The sequence below is a fragment of the Vicugna pacos genome, chromosome 2 (genome assembly GCF_048564905.1).
Source record: "Vicugna pacos chromosome 2, VicPac4, whole genome shotgun sequence".
Lineage (NCBI taxonomy): Eukaryota > Metazoa > Chordata > Mammalia > Artiodactyla > Camelidae > Vicugna > Vicugna pacos.
In genome coordinates, this window is record NC_132988.1 from 73,091,992 (window position 1) to 73,115,785 (window position 23,794).

At 43.3% G+C, this 23,794-nt stretch overlaps 1 protein-coding gene across 1 annotated transcript in view; it reads left to right on the forward strand.

Moving 5' to 3' along the window:
- The first annotated feature begins 394 nt into the window (after positions 1–394).
- SEPTIN11 (septin 11) overlaps positions 395–23,794 on the forward strand; it is an 80,299-nt gene continuing 56,899 nt past the window's right edge. Inside the window, exon 1 of the mRNA XM_006198233.4 lies at positions 395–587. Within this exon, the coding sequence (XP_006198295.1) occupies positions 561–587 (27 nt within the window). The 5' untranslated portion in view covers positions 395–560. The remainder of the gene's footprint in view (positions 588–23,794) is intronic.

Genomic DNA, 23,794 nt, shown 5'->3' on the forward strand with positions numbered 1-23,794 from the left:
CTTTCCGCGAGATGCTGTCCCCGTGGACCTGTCTCGCCCAAGTGTCCCATCTCTCCGCAGCCGCTCCAGCCATGCGCTTGGCGAAACGCGTGGCGGGACGCGGGACTGGGACCTCCGCGCCCAGGCTTTTACTCGGACTCCAGCATGTGATGGAACGGGGGGTGGCGGCCGGCACACAGGCTGGGGGCATCTCGGTGGCACCCAAGAAGGTCATTTTGGGGCTGGCCGCTATATTTGGGGAGGGCGAGCCCTAAGACCCTAGCTGGCTGACCCGGGCAGAAGGCTGGCCCACCATCCTCCCTCCCTCCGCCTCAGTCCGGGTGCGCAGGCTCACACCCCTTCCTGGGGAAGCAAATGGTCCCTTCCAGGCGGGTGGCCATGTTGCTCTAATAAAGCGGGAGGGGCGGCGGCGTGGGGGGAGCAGATGCCGCTGGTGGCGCGCGGGAGCCGGGCGCTAGCAGAGCGCAGCCGCAAGGGAGGCGCGGGGGAGGCGAGCCGGAGCCCAAGCAGCAGCCAGTGTTGGCAGAGAGCACCCAGGCGCAGCTGGAGCCGCAGCCGCGATGGCCGTGGCCGTTGGGAGACCGTCTGTGAGTGCTGGGGCCTCGCAATCCCCGTCCGCTGCTCCTCTGGCGCCGGGGTGGGGTGGGGCGGTGTGGGGGTCCCTGCTTTCGGGAGGGTGCTAGCGGGGAATACTAGGAGCCGGGGCGTGGGCTCTGTACGGCGGCGGCGGCGGCTGTGGGTGTGTGCATGAATTTGGGCGCGCGTCTGGGGCTGAAGGGAGGGCGAGGAGCCCAGAGGCTCGGCTACTACGTGATGCAACAGTGTATCCTCTCGATTCCGGGGATGTAGGAGAGAAAGGACCCTTTTCCTGTTTTTTCTTTTAAAGGATCCTTTTAGCCACGGTTGTTTCTTGGCTGCCTCCTTCTCCCAGCGCACACCTTTTCCCTCGTGACAGTGGAGAAAGGCGCCGGGTGCGGGGGTTTCCTCCCGGCTCCCCCGTGCCGAGTGGCGACCAGGGCGTGGGAATCGTTAGCCCAAGCACTTGTGTCACACGGTTGTAGAAGCAGGTCAGAAATAAAGGGATGGGATGACCGTGGTGGCTTCCTCAGCTCATTGTGAGATCCCGGACACCCTCAGGCACCCACGTCGGTGACCGGGCCCTGCCCAGGATGTGGACAAAAGCCCTAGACACACAGACACAAAGTTTTCAAAGGGCCCCCTTGTCAGGGTGGGTAGAAGTCTTAAAATGCTCTGCGGTTGGAAGGCCCGGGGCGGAGGGCCGGGGATGCAAGGAAGAGGAAGGGAGGGCGGTGCGTGGAGAATCGGGTGCCACCGGCCTGGGGCGAAGGAGCGAGGGATGGAGGCGGGGTGATGCTCTGGCCCCGAGTTTGCAGCGCCTCTGAGGGTGCAAGGCTCAGCCCGCGACCCGACCGCGTCCGAGGGCAGCGGGACTTCCAGGGTGCGGTTTCAGACCTGGCTCCGCATCCCCGGGTGATAGGCGGAGGGAAGGGGCGGCGGCAGCCTTTCCTTTTTACTGAAAGGAGCAGAGCCGGGTGGGAAAGGCGGAGTTCTCTTCTTTCTCTTTCCCCTTTTCTTTGTCGCTGTTCAGAGTCCACTTTCGCCCCACGGGCTTTGTGGGCGCCTCGAACGAAGTTCTTGCCGCTCTACCACCTCCTTTTCCGTTTATCTTCTCCTTCCCACAACTGTGTGGCTGCAGGTGGTGGCTTGAGACATTTTGCAGGTACAGACGAAAGTCTTACGGAGATTCTGGAAGCCCAGAAATGCAAAATGCAAGACTATGCTCTTAGAACCCCCAACTTTTCTCCCAGCTCCTCCCCCAGATACACTCGCTTTTTGCACCCGCTCCCACAGAATCTCTCAGGGCCCCTCTGCATGTTCTAACCAGGTTTGGTGGCTCAGCTGCCGAAGTGCTTTCAAAGACGTTCTCCACCGCCAGAAAATGTGCCGCGGTCATGTTGAAGTGTAACTGTGGGTCTTCTAGTCATTTTAAACTTGAATATTTAACGACGTACTCTTAAGAATTCAGGTCTCCTCTTGGTGATTAGTGGTCATAGATTGTTGTTAATGAGGGAATTTGCATAGTCTCTGGACTTATCCCTTTATTTTTCTGGTGAGGAAATTGAGGTTCAGAGAGGTCAAGTTTACAAGTTTATATGGTTACATTACTCCCCCTCCGCCTTCCCAGCACACACACAAGCACACTTATATCCAGATACTGATTCAAATAACTAAAATAACAATATCTGCTTTAAATAATTGGAGAGTGGCTAGGAATGCAAATGTTCTGGGGGAGAGTTGTCTTTTTCAATAACACTTGTCGTTGGTGCATTCTTGAGGCATGGGGGAGGTGGAAGAAATAATTTGCTGCACATTTTCTATAAATTAGTTAGTTCATATATGTCAGTTAAATAGGAACAGTATGTGAATTTAAGATTTAGTTGTGTGGCCATAATCATATCCAACACCAGGTCTGCCAACCAGATGTGAGCTTAGTCCCACAGAATTCTTGTGTCTAAGACCTCTATCATTCAAAAAATAGAGGAGACTTACAAAGTGAATGTGTACGGAGGAGATAACTGCTTTCTCTGCACATTCCCCCTTGTCACTAAAATTAAGATTAAATTACTTACAGTTTGAAAACAGGAGACTTTTTTTTTTTGAAGAAGCTGTGGTAGGGCAATTAGGAGTTGATTACAAAGTTAAAAAGTCTTTTGATACAATTCCCAAGGAATTGTTCAACTGTTTCACTTTGTTCATTCAGTTAATATTTGAAGCGTAGTGTTTACAGTTATGTCTTTAAAACAACCCCAGTGAATGCAGAAGATTCTCCAAACCTAGCCCCAAAGTCTCTACACTGACTCCTTCATGGTAGAATTTGCTGCCCCTCCTTTTCCCTGTATGATTTCAACAAAAGAAGAGTGTGTTGAGAGAAAAGAATCATTCCAGAGTTGATTTATGTGTGAAAAGTTTCCCTAGTTACTCCTTTGGAATTAGATTTTTTTCCCTACAAACTGCCTCTCCTGTTCAGATTGAAGAAAAGTTCAGTCAGAATAACTTGTCCTCCACATTAGGCAGGCGTTCTTGAACTTGAACATCTTAGTGTGACATCCTAGGTAAATACGACATTAGTTATTTGATATTATCCTCATATATCAAATGCAGTATTTTCTAGCTTATGGCATGGTTATATTCAGTTATAACCATTTTAGCTTCAAGGCTAAATTCAGACGTTTCTTAAATGGATTTGTAGTTGGCTGGGAAACAGAAGCTTCAGTTTAGTGTCATACTGTTTATTTCCATTTTAATCTTGACCCCTAGCTTCTCTATTTTCCTGGGAATGGTTTTAAGTCTTGGCTCTGAGAAGACCCTGAAGCACATCTGCTCTTTCCAGAGTGTGTCTGATGACTAGCAAGAGCCTTTCTCCCCTAGGGATGTGTCCACATTTTGGATGAGTTAGTATTTAGGCATCCAAGTCCCAGGGCAGCTATTATCTTATTTTAATCAGAGCGTGGTAATTTACTCTACCTGGGAACAGGCTTTAGGCGGCTGAAACACTCTCTTAAGGAGTGGTGTTCATGAGGTTATAGGGTCTAGAAGTTCAAAGGGACTTTAGAGGTCATTTGGGTCAGCCTCCTCCCCAGCGCAGAAATAAATATTTCCCACTTTATCCCTAACAGAAGGTCTGTGTTTAACCTTTTCCAGTGGTGGAGATTCCCCTATGATACTGTTCAAGAAACAAGTTTAATTGTCCTTTTATCTGTTGTGCCAAAAGGAATGGCAAATCAAGTCGAGCTCATTTAACACTCTTTATTGACACCTCCTGTGTGCCCAGGTACTGTTCTTGGTGTCAGGGACACAGTAGTGGGCAACACAGAACTCCTTCTTACCTGGAGCTTTTAATGTCTGAGAGATTTAGTGTCCGTATGTATCACAGTGACAAATTTCGGTGGAGTATGTATAAGCCATTTAGGGAGAAAGGAAATTATGTGCCTATTGCTGACTCAGTGGTTATGATGCAGGTAAAGGATCCTATCTGTTTGAGGATCATTACAGGCAGTTCCTAAAGAACTGTCTAAAGTCTGTCTTCAGCAGGAAGGAGAGTAGGGACTGACAATGAAGTGTTATTTTCCCTTGTTATAAAATTGCCATTTCTGTGACTTGAGGATATGGCCCCCACATGGAGACCTCTGGCTGCTGGACCTGGAGAAAGATTAATGGAGCTGAAAAATGTCCAGAGAATGGCTCTCTCAGTGATAAAGGGCTGCCATCCAGGGGGCTGTTTTTAAAAATTAAAACTCTTTAGTCAGTGATATAAATTATACACATTGAGGCTCTATAAGCAGTTATTAAGGAATGCAAGAAGTGTTTGAGGTGCAGTAATTCCTCCTTTTTAAATCTTTTGAGAGCTGTAGATTTTTTTTATCTTTTAGAATACCTTCTTTAAAAATGATGTGTCTACATCACAATGAAAAGTTGACCCAAGGAATTGATTAAAAGACTAAAACTAGCCATATCCCACCACCCTGATATGACAGTTCTTAGACTGGTAGTTATTTTCATCCAGCAAGCATAATCCATCTCATATAAACTGCTACTAAGAAACCAAACTGTGTGCCTGGGTGGACCCTGTCTGACTACTTGGACATTCATACAATGGAGGGAACAGAAGCTTAGTGCTTTCACAGGGGCTACCCTATGTCTGTGTGCAGACAAAGGAATGCGTGATTTGGGTGGCCTGCTTTGACTGATTACCGAAAGACTCAGTGCTTATCCCTACTGGTGATGCCACAGCTGAGAAGGATCTTCGGGTTTAGACTCCCTGTGGGGCAGGCTATAATCAGAGTTCTCTGTGCCTGTGTTTCTCTTTCTGGGACCTTAAACTTGGCTAGAGTGGAGTGTGGGGGTTGGAGCTACTCTTGGATTTTATCATTTATTGGGAACTGTCTTTCACAGACTGTCTCAACCAGGGTCAGTGAAGCTGAACCATTATCTAAACAAAGACCCAGTAGATCTACAGCTTCTATCCTTTTTCCCAAGGAGAACTACTTTGCAATATAATTGATATCCTCTTTGGTTTTTTTAGCTTGTGTGTTTTAATCCAGAGTGACAGAAAACTCCTTCCAACTGGACAATACCTCTCCTACCCACTCAGGCCTGCTGGCAGCCTGTCAGCGTGGCTGCTGTTGAACAAAAAAACAAGACTTGGGCTGAGGTGAAACAGACAGGGTTCTAAAAAGAATTTGCTGGTGATCTAAAAATCAAATTTGCGTTGTCTCAGGCCTGGCCTGAGGTAGACATCAGGAGTCTGTTTCCTGAGGGGACCAGAGCTAAGGCACGAGAGCCACCTGTTCAGGATCCATGCTGGTGACTGTGAGTGCATCACTCAAGTCAAAGGATGCAGGAAGAGAGCTGGGTGGATGCATTCTGTCCAAGTGGGACAGAGTGTGATGTGTTGATGGAGGGGCAGACTAAGGTGGAGAGGTGGGCAATGCTCCAAAAGAACTTCTTTGGTATCTGACAAGTTTTCTGCCCTTTTTTTTTTAAAACACTTTAAAAATTAAAAATTGTTGTGAAAATATACATAACATAAGCTGTGCCTGTTTTTAATAATTAAACACTCCTTTGAGAAGAATTTGTGATTTTCTTACTTTCTAATTTTTTTCTTGTAGAAGCAGAACCGCAGTATGGGTAGGCTAGACATTCAGAAACAAAACAACCCTCGCACCCTAACATGTCAGTAGTCATTCTTAGCTAATCCATCTGCTTTATCAGCTATTTCTTGCATACTTTCCTTGTGCAGGTGCTGAGGTTATGATGTGAGTACTTGAGATGCTGTCCCCACTGTTCTCATCAATTTTTTCTGAAGGATAAGTAAGCACTAGGACTTAGCAAGGAAAGAGAAGTGGGGCGGCAGCTGGGGGAAAAGTCTTCCAGGCCAAGGGAACAGCATGTGCAGAGCTCTGAGGTGAGGCAAGCCCCTTAAGGAAACCCAGTTTGGGACTGGGACATCAGCGCTCAGGGTGGGGTTGAGTGGACAGACATGAGGCCGGGAAGGTGGGAAGAGCCTAGATCACTCAGTGCATTCTTCAAGACGTATGAGTACTTACTACACAGCTCTTAGAATATTTTACATGCTATCCACCCCGACCCACAACTTAGGATATCCCAGATTCTTGGACTTGGTTGATGGAAGACACTGAAAATCTTCAGAGCTTACCTAATCTGATAGTGGGAGAGCTAGGCTTTAGAACTAATGGCTCTTAGATCAACATACGTACAGACCTACCATTTGTATGGGTCAGTTAGACTAAATTATGTTGAAGTATCAAATTGGTCCCCAGATTTGGTGGCTTACGCAGCAAAGATTTACTTCTCACGCAGGGTCCTTGTCTGCTCCATCCTCTGAGATCTGCTCCATGCTGAGTTGACTCTAGGACCCAGGTTGAGGGAACATCCTGTCTTCTCTCTGGACTTTGCTAGTCTGGTGGCAGCAGGAAAAAGAGGCATGCTGAACCCTGAAGTGACTTTTCAAGCTCTTGGATGGGTCACTCCCACATGGGCTTCACTGGCCAAAATACATGGTCACTTCTGAATTCAACAGATGGATAATCCTCCTGCAGAGAGTGGCTCTGTGGGTCACTTGGCCAAGCTTGATAGATGGGGAAGTAAACCATCCCCTAGGAAGGGGCAGTGACTGTGTTGAATAGTTAAGAGTTCACCATACCTTCCTAGTCAGGGAATCTGCTATAGAGCCAAGGGCCTTTATTATTTTGTAAAATTGTCCCCATGTGTAATGGTTTTTCTCTGTCTGTCCTACTCTGATTCCAACTGGACATGGTAGGATGAAGAGAGAAGGAGACAGTGTGTGTGTGTTAAGCAGCCAGAATGAATCGAAGAAGGGTGTGACGATTCCTGTTCTTTCACAATGAGCATCCGATAGCATCGTCACCAGCTAGGGATGGGGGGTGACCTTCTGAAAGACCTTCTGTGCTGCTCTCTGGAGGCTTCAGCTCTGGCACTGTACTCTTTGGGAAATGGTTTTGAGGCCATTAGGACTTCGAGCTGCTTGATAGAATGATTTCCCTTAGGATGCTTCCAAATCAGTCCTTGCACAGCCCATCTGTTCCTAAATGCAGAAGCGTCTATGACACCCTTCTTTTCTATGCTTTGTTTTCTCTCTACTGAAGGGTAGTGGTGCAGTTGTCTGTCAGTATCCACAGGGATTGGTTTCAGGATCCCTGTGGATACCAAAATCTGCAGATGCTCGAGTCCCTTGTATAAAATGGCCTAGCATAGTTGGCCCTCCACAGTCCGGTTCAATCAGCTGCTGATGTGGTCCCCACAGACAGGGGTGGAGGACCGTATGTAGTAGCATTGTGATTGAGGGTGTGGGCACTGGAGCCAGACTGCTGAGGTTCTAAGGTATCAGCTCTGCCATTGAACAGTTGTGACCTTGAGTGAGTGACTTGCCTTGTGTACCTCACATGCCTCATTTGTAAAATAATTACAGTATCTTCCTTGAAGGTTTGCAGGGTTAAACAAGTTAGTACACCAGGTGCTTAAAATGATGCAGAAAATACTTGTCCTCGATAAAAGGGACACGAATACTAAAGTGGTGACGGCTTTATACTGAAGACTGGGCTCTCACCAGAACTGCCACCCCCACCCAGTGGGAGGGGAGCGTTTGCCCCCTCCTCTGTCTCTCTCACACACCCGAAATACACACTCTTCCCTTTTCTCTAGTCAGGGCACACCTTTGGGGCACAGATCAAATCCTCCTTGAACGCTTCACTTGCCAGACCAGGTTTTGGTGACTTTTCTGTCTTTGAATTTCTATAGCAGTGATGCCTATGACGCTTACGTGCCACCCGCATATGTTCTGGTCCCCACCCCCACCCCCTGCCACCTCCACCTTTTCTTTAAGTTACTTTTTTTTAAGAAAGAAGAATGATCAAATATAGTTGTGAACACTTAAAAAAAACCCTCATTATCATAAGCAGTATGTTCTTTTTTTTAACTGAAGTACAGTCAATTACAATGTGTCAATTTCTGACATACAGCACAATGTCCCAGTGATACATATACATACATATATTCATTTTCATATTCTTTTTCATTAAAGGTTGTTACAAGATATTGAACAGAGTTTCCTGTAAGCAGTATGTTCTGATAGCTTTGACCACATTCCTGCATTCTTAGCCATGTTTCCAGAATTAAAGGAAGGGACTGCCAGACCACTGACACTTGACTGGAGGAGGGAAAACTGGTCCTTTGGATCAGTTGGATGAGATTCATGCCCGCCCACCTCCTCTCAGTCCACCTGTTTATTCCAGCTGTGCTGTGCTAACCTCTGGCAGGCGTAGACCTCATCTCTCCTGCTTTCTTTCCCAGGCTTCTCTGCTGTAGCTGCTTGGGTTCTGCTTAGCTATTCTGACAAATGTATATATCTGCATCTCCAAGGGTCTTATTCCAAGGGCCCACTATTGACTGCTGGGAGATAGTAGCTGGTGGATAATATTTCTCTCTTTTATTGCTAAATTGGACAATTCTGAGGCACAATCAGTATGGCTCCTGGGAGGGTCCACATGAACCCCAGCCCACAGGGATGATTAGCTCTCTTTCTCTCTCTCTCTCTCTCTCTCTCCACACACACGTATGTATACCCTTTAGGATAGCTTTCCTCTTTCTTGGCGAAACTATTTCCAGTCCCACTCCTGTTCCTCTGGATCACTTTTCAGAACAGCTGCATTCATGCAAGGCCTTGTCTCAGGCCCCTGCATTTTGGGGAAACCTAGGTGAAGACACCTTGTTTCCTGCTTTGTGGCCCTTCTTTTGCCTTATGCAGATGAGGGAGCATGAATGTTGCTTTTGAAACATACCAAATTACTCTGGACATTAAAAAAAAGTATGTATGATCTTTTATCAGGTTTTTACTATTTACTGGAGGACAGACTTCAAACCACTGTAAAAACTGGACTCAAAAAAAAAAAAAAGGCTGGATGCACCCCCTAAACTTTTCTATAATTTTCAATTCTAGTTCCTCGGAATGGCACTGTCACACTCTCAGTTTGGAAGGGCATGTTTCTAAGTGTGTCGTGTCTAGTTTGTTCAGTAACTGGTTTAATGTATCAGTTTCAAGTCAATTACATATTTTATAATCTAGGAACTAGATACGGAGTATATGGTGGAAGATGTGTTCTTGGTACATGGACTGTGAACTTGGGCCAAAAAAAGCTTAAAACTTTTTGAAAAAGAGAAATTTGGAGGCTTACTCTGCCCACAAAGATTGGACAAACGAGGCAACAATTCTGGAAACAACTTTTAGTCAACTAATGTTGAGCAATTTTATGGGCCCAGATTAATTTATGTATCTGCCTGGGAGTTCTTAGGATAATTGTTTAAATCACTCCTTCACTTTGTAGGAGCCTACCCCAGAGACAGTTTCTGATCCTGTAGTATAGATCCTTGGAAACAGCATAAGCCAAACTGATTCATTCTCCAGTTCTCCCCGAAGTTGTCATCTTTGCTCCCACTCTGAGATTTGGTCTGACTTTTTGTGTGGGTGGGTAATCTAAGACTATACCTCCACTGGTTGGAATGATTTGTCTATTACATACCTCTTTGTTTTCAAAGCGTTTTGCAATTCTTAGTCAACCTCTTAATCACGTCTCCCCTGGGGAAAAGTTGGATGATCCTGACGCACAATTGAGCCCTCTAAAGAAGTCTTTTAGTTGCTGGTAATCAAATTTGTCTCATTCAGAAACCAAAATTCTAAGGCTGAAAATCAATTTAATTAAGACAAGGTTTCAGCCATTGAAATGACCCATAATTAATTCAGTTTCACTATCTGCCCTTCCAAAGGTGGCTTTTACAGCTGAAGAGAACCTGTCTAAATTATAACCCAATCAGAGCTGAGGGTGTTGAGGACTCTCTCAGAGACTTAATGTAACAAACATTTATATAGGTATATTGGGGAGTTAGGGGTACTGCTAAAGATTGCCAAATCTTCTTTCTTGAAGAATCTGTATTCTTACTCTTCGAAGGCTTTTCCTATTTCCCGTTCATTCAGTCAACAAACATTGAGCCCTGGCTAGCATCATGCATGAGTGAAGAGGTCAAAATCTTATTCCTTCTCATTATCCCACCAAACCAAGCCAGAACCAAAAATCTTTTCTAGTAAATGAAGTTCCCTGTTACTAAGGTTCAAAATCTTGGGATAAGGCTTGAATTCAGGGGTGAATCACCAGGTTGTGTTTCTCCTTTTTACCTTGTGTCTCAGCCACTAGCAGCCTCATTTATAATGGTTTATCATCAACCAGCTGTATATTTGAGGACCTTCTATATTTCTAGCCTTGTGCTCCATGGTTTTGGAAATACGTGAATATAAGATTTGGCTCATGCTCTCAAGAAGCCTGCAAATTAGTTGAGGAAAAAAGACTCTGATAATGCTCAACTTCCATGACTTGGGGCAGTGGAGGGGGTCTTGCCAGGCTCCTCTGACTACTATTTAGCTCTCTTCTTTCTCTTCGATGGTGAACATGAGGAACTTGGTTCAGAATTCGGTAAGAGTAGGGTCCATTTCCCTTCTCTTTTCACTTTATAATGTAATTTGAGGAGTGCTAGAAAGATAACCCCATCTTTCTTTCCTCCTGGGCTACCATTAGACATTTTTTCTCTTGGTTTGAAACAGGGATTAAAAAAAAAAAAGACACAACAAAGGGAATTGAAAAATTGTATCCGAATCTAAGGGCTTGTTTTCAGAATCTCCACCAGATTAATTTGTATGCTTCATTCCTCCTTCAAAGCATACCAGCTGCCCACAGCATGCCAAACGCTTTGACTAGTGGACTAGTATTCTATTCAAGGACACACGGGCATTTCTGTACCCACCATGCCTGCTGGATCAGTAAGCCAGTACCCATGCTTACTAGGTCAGTTATTTGTTTTCAGACCTGGTTATGCCAGTTGTAGTAATCATCATAATTGTATAACTTTAATTTAATGTTATATAAATTTAGAGACTGTAAGTGCAAAAACAGAGTTGCTTCTAAATTAGATGCTTTTTGAAAGATTTAGATAAAGCGAGAATTTTGCTAAAATAAAACTGTGAAGTTAGTATGATTAAGATAATGGTAAAAAGTAGGAGGAAAAAAATTGTAAGAATCTCACAGTCTGCATTCAGGTTGCATTGAAAAGATTTTATAATTCTGGCTCCACTGGAGAGAAACTGGAAATCGTAGGTGATGCCTATAGCTTTGTGCTAGAGAGACACCTCTAATTGGAATTTCTCTAACTCATGATGTTGGAAAAACCTTGACCCTTTGTCAAAAAATTTGTGCATGAATGTATGTTTATATGTTTTAAGGTAAAAATAAAATATCTAGGCTTAGCTATTGTTTTTAAAATCCTAGTATTTAAATGTGTTTTAAGATAGACTTTGCAGTCTTGCTCCTAATAGCTTTGGACTGAGGGGATTTGTAAAGAACAGCCACTCCTCCCAGCTTCCCCATTCCCGAGTTCTAACACATATGAATGGATGGGGAAAAGTTGAGAATTACTGGTTTTTCCTGGGTTGAGATGCAAATGTCTCTGAGTGAGTTAACTCACTTGACATTATTTAACTTCTTTTACACCTGATGTAAATGTTATCAGTGTTTTGTGGGTTTTTTTTTTTTCCTGATTTGAAAGGCCACTAGAAAATTTACCTATTTCATCGGTTTCTCTTAAATTAGTCCAGAATAAAGGGAAATATGATTTGGGGAGCAAAATAATCTCAGTTTGGAAAGTGAGGTTATTTTAGAGATCTTCTGAATTCTCTCTTGGAGATACATGCACACAGGAAAGGGATGGGTTACTCAAAGATTCACTCATTCTGCCTGGGAAGAAGACATTTTCTCACTAGAGGTAGATAAAAGCTTGGACCACAGTCTTAGTAGTTAGCCTGGATTTTTGCATTCATTCCTTCCACCTATCCCTGGATAATCTTCCATCAGCAATTTGATTTAATTTTTAATCCCAACCATGAGAAAATTAAGTGGTTAAAAAAAAAAGTAGAAAGTTGTTTTTCTATTCCAAAATATAAGTAGTGGGAGGAGAAGTTTAACAAATTGGAAGCTGAAATGTGTGATTTCTCCATTTCTTAAACTAAAACTGGAATCATTTTTCAGATTTTTTTTTTTTGGTCTTTAAATATACATTTGAAATGTTGTTGCTAATTTACACAATGACTTTGCCACAAAACTCACTGCACATACAGCAGTGATGTCCTAACTGAAGTTGTGCAATTCCACACATTTTTCCTGTGATTAGATTTCAGTGGGTAGAAGTTGACTTTGCAATAACTTTGTGAGGTTATTTGATTAGATACTGTTCTTGACCCGACACCTTCGGGCCCTATTTGATGGATCAGGACTCGTTTGATGATCTTCAGACCAGGTCTTCTGACTAATGGTTTGTACCCTCTTTTTACCAAATGGAGCTGCCACCCTAGGCTGCAGAACAGCGTTGTCAGATAGAACGCTGTGTGATGAGGAAAATGTCCTGCCATTGCATTGTTCAGTATGGAAGCCACTAGCTGTATGTGGCTTTTGAACACTTGAAATGTGTCTGTACAGCTATAGAATTAAATATTTTATCTTGTTTAATTATATTTAATTTGCATTTAAGATTAAATAGCTACATGTGGCTGGTGGCAATCATTGAATACTGAAGCTTTAGGAGTATAGTCTTGAAGTACTTATAATCTGTTATTGCTCTCATTTTTTAGAAAACTTTTTAAAAAAAATTTTTTTTTGGAGGGGGAGAGGTAATTCGGTTTATTTATTTATTTTTAATGGAGGTGCTAGGGATTGAGCCCAGGACCTCTTGCATGCTAGGTATGCACTCTACCACTGAGCTATACCTTCCCCTCTAGAAAACTAATGAACCCTTCCATCCCGTCACCCAGGTTAGTCTACGTCATCTATTTCCCCTTGTATCTAACTTTTTTTTTCCCATCCCACAACCCCCCAAATTATTTTGAAGTAAATTCCAGGCCCAATCTGATCTCATTTTTAGAGCTAAGCTGGTGATCTGGGGGAAGGAGGGAAATGTTTTCAGGGAGAGGTACTTGGGGATCTTCAGGTATATTTGTGATTTAAAAAAAAAAAACAAAGATGAATAGGAAAAGTTATGGCTTGACAAAGATAGGTAATGAGTATACAGATGTGTTCTATTCTGTATGCTTGAAATATTTCATCACCACCATCATCAGAAGAAGCCAAGCGTGAGCCCAGAGGTGGAAGTCACTGTACCAGGCCTCACTTACCTGAGCTTATAGTGAACTTTGACTTAATGGGTAACTTTAACATTTAAACATCATTCATATGCAGAGTTTATCACTGAGCTTAGTTGAATGCCAGCAGTGCTATATAGAATCATAGGATCTGTAAAAAGGTGGGAAGCAAGCTGAAGATCTTATTTTTTAAAGCCCAGTCTCCTCACGACACTTGATATCAGGGGGTGGTAGCTTGGTTTGAGCTCACACTGAATCCAGTGCTTTCAGTCACACCGACTGATGGGTGGAGGTAAAACTGGCAGCACTAAGTTGCTCCTACCTACTTTTTAAAATGGCAGATTCTTATGCTCTCTTTTTAGAGCAGATATGTTCCTTCTAAATCTCCTTGCAGTTTTGTAGATACTCTTGTTGGAGGGAAATGTTTTTCTAATTCACAGTATAAAGAAGTCATTTATGAAATTTTTAACTTTGGAGCTGAGAATTTATGCCTGTTTTGGGTGGAGAGTATTATAGGAAATGCCTGTTTGTTTTTTTGTATTTCTGTTTATAAGAGAAACCCTTGTGGCAAGCCTGTTTTGGTCATGTGGACACATCAAAGGAAATAGTGTTTGCATCAGTGATATTTAGAAGCGCATTTTTCCTTCCCAACAGAAGGCAAGCATTGTTGCTGTGCTTTTGTAGTTTAACTTAGCGGGTAATAATGATTTTCTTCCTTATGATAGAGTGCAGAATACGTGCATTCTAAATTTGGAGCCCTATACTTAGGATCTCAGGATTTAAGAGGAATGAATTTGTGATGGTAAAAGGATCTTGTATCATCAGAAATTCTCCCAGGCTTTGGCTCAGCTGTCCTATTGATGGATAAAGATAATATGCATTAGAAAAGGGGCTATTAAACATTTCAGCAGCATTCTGAACAACTGCAAGCCTGGAGCTGCAGCACAATGCTGTTCCTCTTCTATGGTCAAGTGTCCAGTAGAGTCTGCCCTTTATGTTCCTTTGGTCTTTTGCTAACCACATTCCTGGGGGAGAGGGAAGAGCTAGGTGTAATCTCACCATCTGCATTGTGGCTTAGTCCAGTTTGCTTTTATTCCATGGTTTGTGGATATCGTGAATACTTGGTTAACAACCTACATATAAGTGTTGCCACGACTCAAGATTTATGCCATTTTTGCAAATAATCCTGTCATGGAAGAAGCCTTCTTATCTCCACTTAACAAGAGATATTTGAATCCATGGTAGTGCAAGAAGATTCAGGGAAATGTTTTGTCAAGTCAGTTGCTCTGTCCTTTTCATGCAGGATAGAGACAAGAAACTATTAAGGCCTTTGAAATGACCATGACCTGATTAGGAAAATATAGCAACTATTTTCAGTAAGGAGGGCACAAGATTAGTATGGGTAGCAGGTTTTTTTTTTTTTAATATCGATAGATTTTTGGAAAGCTTTTATTTTAGACTAAATTTAAATCTAGCAGTGACACATTTTGAAAAAGAAAATAAATTCACATAATCTAGATCTCCATTAAACAATCTTACACTTGATTAGTTAGAAAAATCCTAAACTTGATGGAACCATAACATTAATAAGAAATAGAAGTCTGCCTTACATGTTCTCTTTAAAATAGTTAATGAGCGATGGTTTATTAGCAATCTTTGATAGGCCTCAGCTTAGATCTGGAGTAAATTATCTAGGCCACGGTAAGACAATAAGGCAGAGAAGTACATCAGACCATCTTTGACCGAGGTGAACTTCATTATTTGGCTCATTTATTTCAGGGGAAAAAAGTACGAAAAGGGACAAGGCTCAGATTCTTCAGTTAGACTGCTGTAAATGGGAAAGCACGTGACATCTCGACTCTGGCTGTTGAAATGAGGGTGCTAGTGGTGCCAATTTTTAGTTTTTCAAGAGAAGACGGACATATAGAGTTTGAAGTGAAATTTCCCCATCTGAAAATGTTGGCAGCTAAATCAAATATTTTAAAAATACCATGTGGGCCACAGACACATGTTCGTGGGCCAAGTCTGCCAATTTGCAATCCGATTTCCATTGGAAATAGTTCATTTATTTTTCTTGTATTTGAATAAAGAAATCAGTAAAGTTTTGTGTTTGGTTTGGCTTCGGTATGCCTTTTAGAATGCTTTAACATTTGAGCAATTAAAGCACTTTTTGCGGAAAATTGCTTGCTGATTCTTAAAACAGAAGCAATAACTTGAACTCTGATATGAAAGCGTCTAGATTGTTTGCGGGCAGCATTAAAACTTTTAAATTGTTTCCTTAGCAGGATATTTCTAAACAGGTTTGATCAAACTGGGAGAAGTAGAACTGAAGTCAAAATGCAGTGTGACGAGGACCCACAGCAGACAGAGCAGGAGGGATTCTTGAGTGTGTGGTACCCAATGCAAATATCCCTCTGCAAAAAGATGTGCTATATTTAGTGAATGGAAGTTGGATGGTTTTTCTTTTTGGTTAAGGTCCAATGACAGTTAATGGCTGTTCCTTACAGGCTGTGAAATTATTTATGAGTTTGGCAGTAGGACAATGTAAAATGCAAGTGAATGTAGGTAGAAGAAGTTCTGCTATCGAATTCCAACAAACTGTTATTGCTCGACCCAGGAGGGACTTTAGAGGTCACCTCATCCAGGGCCTACTTTGAGATGAGGAAACCGAGGCTGTGGAGTTCAGCGGAGACTTACATTCCTCACTGACCCTTCCCTGTCCAGCAGGAAGCCCGCACTCCCCATCTTTGCCTCTCTTCTTCCTGCCTGTAGGAAAACGTGTCTTCCAGGAACTGTTTGTGACAATTAGAGAGTCTTGGGAAAAAAAACAAAAAAATTAGATGTTTAGTGAACAAAACACCTCCTGAGGAGGTTGAGTTAGCTTGTCTTTCTGATTGTTAGAAGATTTTTATTGGGAAAATTTCTGTGGTTGTTTTTGTATGAGTTTTGATACCTTTCTTCCCCAAAGTCTATTCTTTCATAATATAATGTTCACAAGAAGCAGAAAACCAGTTAGATCATCAGCAGAAAAATGTGGCCATAACCGTTAATTCTGCAGAATTTCCTAGTGATGGGTTCAGCCATATGAAATAGTTGGTTTCAGCTGTTTCTGAACTACGAAAATGGCAGTTTCATGAGATTCAAGATACCTCGAGCATAAGGGTAATAATAAGTACAGCTGACCCTTGAACAACACGGGTTTCAACTGTACAGGTCCACTTAGACGTGGGTATTTTTCAATAGTAAATACTAGCACGCTGCACATCTGTGGTTATCCGAGGATGCAGAGAAACCACTGATGCGGAGGGCCGACTATAAATTATACGAGGATTAACCCCTGCGTTGTTCAAGGGTCAGCTGTACTGGGGTATCGTATCTTCTTGTCCTCTCAAAACATCCCTAGCATTTTACATGGTCACAGACCATCCAGCCCTTCTCAGATTATTCCACTGAGACGCCATTCTGCTGGGGCATTTTTACTGAGAAATGTGGCATTGGAAGCTGCGTGTGCACATGTGGAACAGTCTTTCTTCCACATGTTATGTTTGGCTTAAAAAGCCTCCCTTGCCTTGGAGAAAAGACTACCCAGCAAAGGGAGAAGCTGGATTTGTTTCTAGGTTTTCAGGCCAACAGAAGCCAGTTGGAATGGAAGTCTCGGTCAGCAGTACAATAGTTTGATACGCAGTTATATTAATGTTACAATTTATCTTGAGGATCTGAGGCTTTTGGAAACATCGCCCTGTTATTGTAATTGAATCCTAATTCTGATTTGGTAATGGTGGTGGGTGGGGGAACGAGTGGGCCCACAGAAGGCAATGTTAAACCCTTCAGACCATTTCTTCCGCTAGTTTTCTAAACTGAATGCACTGAGGATTGGCTTTGTCGAACCAACTTTTGTAAAAGAAGTGGCATTTTAGCATCTCAGAGATTACAAAAGTGAGTATCAGGGATGTTCAAGCCTAACTGGCTCAAAAGCCTGATTTCGTTAAGGAAATTTTTCTTTGAGAGATAACTGTGATCTCTGAATCGTATTTTAGATCCCTGAACAAGTAGAATAAATCTTTTGATTTTAGGCGTCAAGGGAATTAATAATGTATACACGCTCATTTTTCTTGAGAAATTAAAGAAATCCGCCCGAGATCCAATCAATATGGGAAAGCCAAACTCTACCAACTTCATGGTTCGTAAAGCTCAGAGTGCACCACAGCTGAATAAATACAACAGAAGAGCCACCACAAACAGCAACTTGGAAATGAGACTTCTCCCTACCACTCTGAACCAGAGGATTAGTTAGAAATTCACTTCTGACGCTTCAGCCGGTTTTGACTGTGAGTTAAAAATCCGAGGGCTTTAACCCAGCTCTTCAAAAGCATTCCATAACACTTGTGTACGACTGGAGACATAAAGGGCCCTTGGATTGGTGTAAAAGGTTATCCAAAGGGAAAAGGTATTGGAGAGGCTGAGTCCTAATTTATATCTGCAAAGCTCCCTTTCCATGCTCTGCTGTCTGGGATGCAGGCTTGCCTCCCCAGAGTGGTACACTCTTCGTGACTGGATGCCTTTCCTTCCTGTGAGCCTCTACAGGGTCCTGTGCACGTCCCTGCCCTGTCTTTGCACATCACAAAAATGCCTTTCTCCTGGCCTCTGCCTACCCTCTACACCTACTCGTCCTGCAAGACTCCCCAGGCCTCTTAGCTTCCCCCTCGCCCAGACAGACTGGGGGGGGACTCGTTTTCTGAAGTCCCCCCCATCTTAGGCTCCGGTAATAAGCAGATATCTTGTTGTACCATGATAGTTTTCATGCCTCCTTTCTTATCTTAAGTACAGCATAGAATAGTGCCCGGCACAAAGGAGTTCCTCAATAAATGCTTCAAAAATAACTTGGCAGTACCAGGCCCAGGTTTCTGCCTGATGTAGGGCTCAGTCAGTAAAAACTACTGTGCAGAACATCCTCGAAGGACGTTACGGAACACAGAACTTAATGCACTGCTCAGTTTCCCCCAGGAATTCTGACTTATCGTTATCTGATGGTCGAGCACCTGACGGCAGGGAGCTTTGGAGGCTGAGAAGGGAACACACGTGCAGTGGGCTGAAGATTTGTTTTCATTTCACCTATTTCTTGTCTCAGCCCAATTTTCTCACCCCCGGGTGGCTCAGGCCATACCAACTGGAGTTGACCAAGCGTAATACACTTCACTCCTGCCCATCAGAAAAGACTGCAGACTGACCGGGCAAGGCAGTGGCAGTGGATGGTACAGGTCTCTTTGAGGCTGTATTCAGGGCTTCCCCTGGTTGTATTTTTTCCTAATTATTTGAAATTATAGGTATAACAATGGTCCCTGAAGCTATTCTGGGTGGAAATTAGTGGGCTGCTCTCAGTATTGTCACTTTCATTACTTACTACCTTCCAGAGAGCTGCCAACATGTTTCATGGTGAAAGTTCTAGAAATAATAGCGTGAGAAGTGGTTATTCATAGTTGTCTTGTGGAAGTGAGAATACGGGGTTCATCAGAGGAATAAGTAGTTAAAAGTGTATATATGAAATCTACATGTGTTTCTTAGATGCCCTTAAGTGGCTAGCAGCATTGACATGGAACTGATAGAGAAAAACATTTGAAATATTGTTTGCTGTGAAATTACCTGAAGTGGGCAAGATGACATACCAGGTGTTTCCTATCATCTCTGTTGAAACTATCACAAACTGATGATCTAGATACCATCTGGACATTTCAATGAAAGAAAAAGAGACTTAGAACTCACCTGCCCCAAAGTCATTCAGCTCACAAGTGGCAGAGCCGGAAATATTACTCTTTAACCAACTTGCAGTCAATGCTTATGACACGATTCCATGCCGCTTTATTTTTTGTATTAATTACAGGGAGTTTTTCCCCGAAGCCTATCATTTACAACATTTATATTTAAATATTAAATTAAAAATGGCACCACCAACTTCATGAAGACCCTCCTCAGAAGTGTGTTGGTGAAAGATCACACTTAATTACTCTTACATTTTAAATCATTTTAAGCATTGTTCTCGAACAGAATATTGAAGTATTTGTTTCAGCTAAAAACTTCTGTCAGGATTCTTTAATGTTGGCTGGGAGCAGCACAACACATGAACATGCCAAGACTTTTATGAGCTTCTTAGAAGGGTGGTATTCACTTGGGAAAAAGAAAGCCATGTTAAAATGGACACAACTTTGGGCCATGTGGTAATACACTGCTCATCTTAAAAGAAGATTGGAATGAGCTAGTGAAGAGTCTGGGTATGAAGTGCCAGGTGGTTGCCACAGTGCCTCTTTTGTGTTCTGCTTCATGTGGTCCTGTAAAAAAGTATATAAACTTTTAAAATATGGGACATAAATTACTCCTCTAAAGTAATTCCTTAGTAAGGACGGCCAGTGGCTCCACAAGATAACAGCAACCTCTAAGTGGTTGTGATCTCCAGCTGCCATGCGTGTGCTGCGGTGGGACATCTCTTCCTGTGGCTATTGGCCACTTGTATTTATTTCTCTGTGAGTAATCTATTCACATCCTTGCCTTTCTTCTCCTCTGCCCTCTAATTGGGCTATTTTTCTCTATCTTGTCAACATTCATCCTTTTTATATGTGCCACTTATTCTTCTCCCAGTCTGCCATGTGTCTTCTGTTTTTGCTGTCTTGTGATATAGAAGCCTTAAATGTATTATCTTCTTTTGGGTTTGCATTTTGATGTCTTGTTTCAGAAGTCTAGTTCACTTTTCACTGAAGTTCATTTAATTATTTTTAACAACTGTTTTGTCTTTTGCTCAGTAGTTTAGAGGGGACAAGAATGTAGCAGCTGTTAAGAAACAGTCCATTCATCCAGTGGGAGATGTCCTGAACTAATAAATTTGAAACTACTCAAAGAGGAGACAGAAAAGGAAGAGTGTGGAACCCAAGACATGAAAAGGGGCTCAAGAATCCAGCCCTCTCAGAGGGGCACAGGCATTTAATGCTCTGTGATTTGAAAAAACTTATGAGATAATTAATACCTCACTTGTAATTAGCAGTTGCATACATGCTGAGCTAGACACAGGACAAGCAAGGGAGCCCTTGCATCAGCGATTGGGTCTTTAACTGAGTTCGAACTGTGTTGTTTCTATGGGGAGAGATCCCATTTTAACAGTCCTTTCAATTGGGGGATTTCCAAGTTTATAGATCAAAGGAAAGTTCCTTGTTGACAGTGATGAGTAACAGTACTGAACACTCACTGTGCAGCAGGCACTGTGTATGCAGTATCTCATTGAGCCAGTAAACAAACTGAAGAGTGGGCATTGTTATTATGCCATTTTCCAGATGATGAAACAGGCTCAAAGAGGTTAAAGAACTTGCCCAGAGTCACGTAGTCAGTAAGTAAATGGTGCGAGGATTTGAATTCAGTTTCTTCTGACCTCACAGCCATCCACAGATAATGGTTACCCATCTTTTAAAATACTGTTTCTTTTAAAAGTATTTGTGAAGATTCTGAATGCCGAGTCCCCGACATCGATGTCTGTTCTGCTGTGAAATCAGGCTCTATCAAGCATCTGCTGACGTGGCCTGAGTGACTTGCTCTTAAGGGAAGTGAGAAGTTGCTGAAGGCCTTTACCACTTGAAAGCCTTAAAAAAAGATCAAATCCCCCTCACTGCTTGCCTGTGCAGGCTTTGCTGCCTTCTGCCAAGGTGACCCGTGGGTCATTCTCTCCTTCCAAGCTCTGGAATCTCTCCAGCATCCCTTCACCCAGTGGGGTCTCAGGTAAACCCACATGGCGCTGTGATGCGTGGGGACTGGATGGACCTGGCCAGCGTGTGTACATGAGACACACACGTGTGAGGGGGACACTCAGAGCCTGGCCAGCTCCCCAGGGCTCCTGACCCGCAGGCCCAGTCCCCTGCCCAGCACCGGTTTCCTCGGGCTGTCCCAGACATGACCTCCCACCTCCGTGAACATGTGACACCTATCAAGCCAACAGGACAGAAACTAAAATCTGTTTATATGGAACAAAGGCTGAGGGGGAATCGCTGATAAAATTTCATGGTGTCAGAACAGGTTAAAAATCCAGGTGCTGTTACTTCCTTCCTCTGAGACCTTGGGCAAGCTTCTCTGTATCTCTGTGACTTAATGTCTACCTCTGGAGAATGAGGAGGAAAACATCTTACAGGGTTGTGAGGATGTAAACTTTCTTGCGTATCAAGCACTTAGAATAGTTACTGATAAGTGATAAGTGATAATGATAAGTGGTACCTTGTGAATGTTGGCTGCCTTATTGGTTTAAAGCAGTAAGTCATGATTCCCCGAGTGGTGGTCCTGGGACTATGTCAGTGTGCTTCATGGACATCTTATATTATCTCTGACAGATTCGGTGAATTGGTTTCGCTTTTACCTCCCCTTGTAGATGAAGGCATTTCTGTGGATTCTAGAAGAGTGGGGTTTATTTGAGCCGCAGGAATACTGCTGGTGACGCTGGGTCATCCTTCCTCACTATGGCTATGTTCCTTTGATCACTGACCATGTCGGCTAAAGAATGGGTTCTTTAGGATTGGTGGTTTGTTCGTGAGTTCTTCCTCTAGCAGCTGAAATCAGCCGAAACATCCTGGACGTCCTTGTGGACTTTCCTTACTTCCTCTTCCTGTTGCCCTCTTCCTCCTTGAAGTTGCCCTGCAACTGTGGTACATGTTGACTGTTTACAGGACTGATGACACCGCCAAGCAGATGCTGTGGAGGCAGAGGGAACAGCGCGTCAGGTTTTCGTGGCTTGGGTTTTCATCGCGTGTTCGAGCAAGAATGACTTTTAAAGAAATCGTTTCATCCAGCTTTTTCATTTTACAGAGAAGGAAGCCAAGACCCAGGGGAGTTAGTGACCTGTTTAAGGCCCACAGATTCAGAACTGGAGCCCAATCCTCCGCCTTGTGCTCATGCTACCTACCAACTCAAGGACAGAACCGAGGTGCTCTAGATAAGCAGTTCGTCTGCAAATTCTCTGGTGGTTTCCCACTGCCCTGTGGAGAAAACCCCAAATCCCTTTCCAATCACTGATCTCATGTTTGGGACTCTGGTCGGTGACTAATTGGTGATGGAAAAAAAGAAAAAAAAAGAAAAACAGTTTTGAAGCTACAGATGGAATGAATCAAGTTTAACTTGGGTTCTCAATGCAGTCGGATATTTATGGTGAGTCATCCTTTGTAAAAAATGTGAGTCCTTGTAAAAGGCTTACATAACTCAGCTCGGGTTACTGTTGGTGCCGCTCGAGTGTGTGCTCCTCCCGCCTGGGGACTAGAGAGTAACTGATGCCTTACAGACAACACGGAGCACCATTTGAAAGCTCTACTGTCCCAGAGTGCTCTCTGTGACAGTGTCAGGTGGGGACCTTTTTTATTAGCTGTGTACTTTATGCCAACACAGAGCACACCTTGTAGCGGTTCCCATGGGGTTTTGTGATTCTATAATTTTTTTATGTTTTAAAAATATTTCTTAATTCATTTTAAATAGCAGTAATTTTATTACTTGTGACCATAAGCATCATAAGTTTTATGAAATGCTACTTTTTCAAGTCAACAGATGAGTGAGATGAGATACATCATTTCACATTTTTGTCATTCTTTTTAATGTCTGACTGAATTGAAGACCGCTGGGTCTTCAGAGCCGCTTTTCATTTACTCTGATGCAATACGTTGTGTGGGTTGAAGTGCATAAAGAAGATCTAGCCTCACAGATATGTGGCTGGAAAAGAGGAACTTGCTCCCCCCGTCCCCCCCTGAAAGTTTCCTGGAAAGGCCCCAGGGAACCTCTGACCACACTTGGAGATCCGTTCCTTTAAAGTAACTCTCCCAGCTCCGCATCCGCACTCATCCCCTCTAGGGAGGGGCACTGAATTTCCTGATGAGTGGCATGGAGAAGGAGGCGGGCACTTCTGTTATTTTGAAGTTAGGACTCTTAGTGACTGTGTGCTGATAGAGATATATAAGGTAACACTGTTTTATAAAACCAAGAAAATGATTTAATGCCAGTTCAGAATAGCGTTTGTCCCTGGTGGTGGGCGGGACAGAGAGGGATGCTGTCACATGGCGGACTCCGGCTTCAGAGCTTGTGATAGTGCTCCGTCTCTTGGGCTGGCCGCTGGGTCTGCGGGTGTTTGTTCTCTCTGTGTGATAAGGGTATGTGATGGGCGCTCGGATTTAAAGAGAGCTCTGGTTTCTAGCATTTGGGGAAACAATGAATCTGTTCTTTTCCTCATTTATCCTGCTTTTTTTTTGGCCTGGGGCTCTTGAATCTTTCCAATCTTAAAAAAACACCTGTTTGGATACAGGAGTTACGACTATATCCATCACAGTTATTTTTCACTCCCTGTACTTGTGTTAACATAATGTGAGTCTCTCCTTGTTGTAAGGTTAAAGAAAACCAGAGACTCCCAAGCCCAAATATGGGGCTAGAATCCCGAGAGCTCCTGGTGTGGGAATGGTCTGCTGACTGTGGCCCCCCGCCACTCTGAGCCTGCTGGGT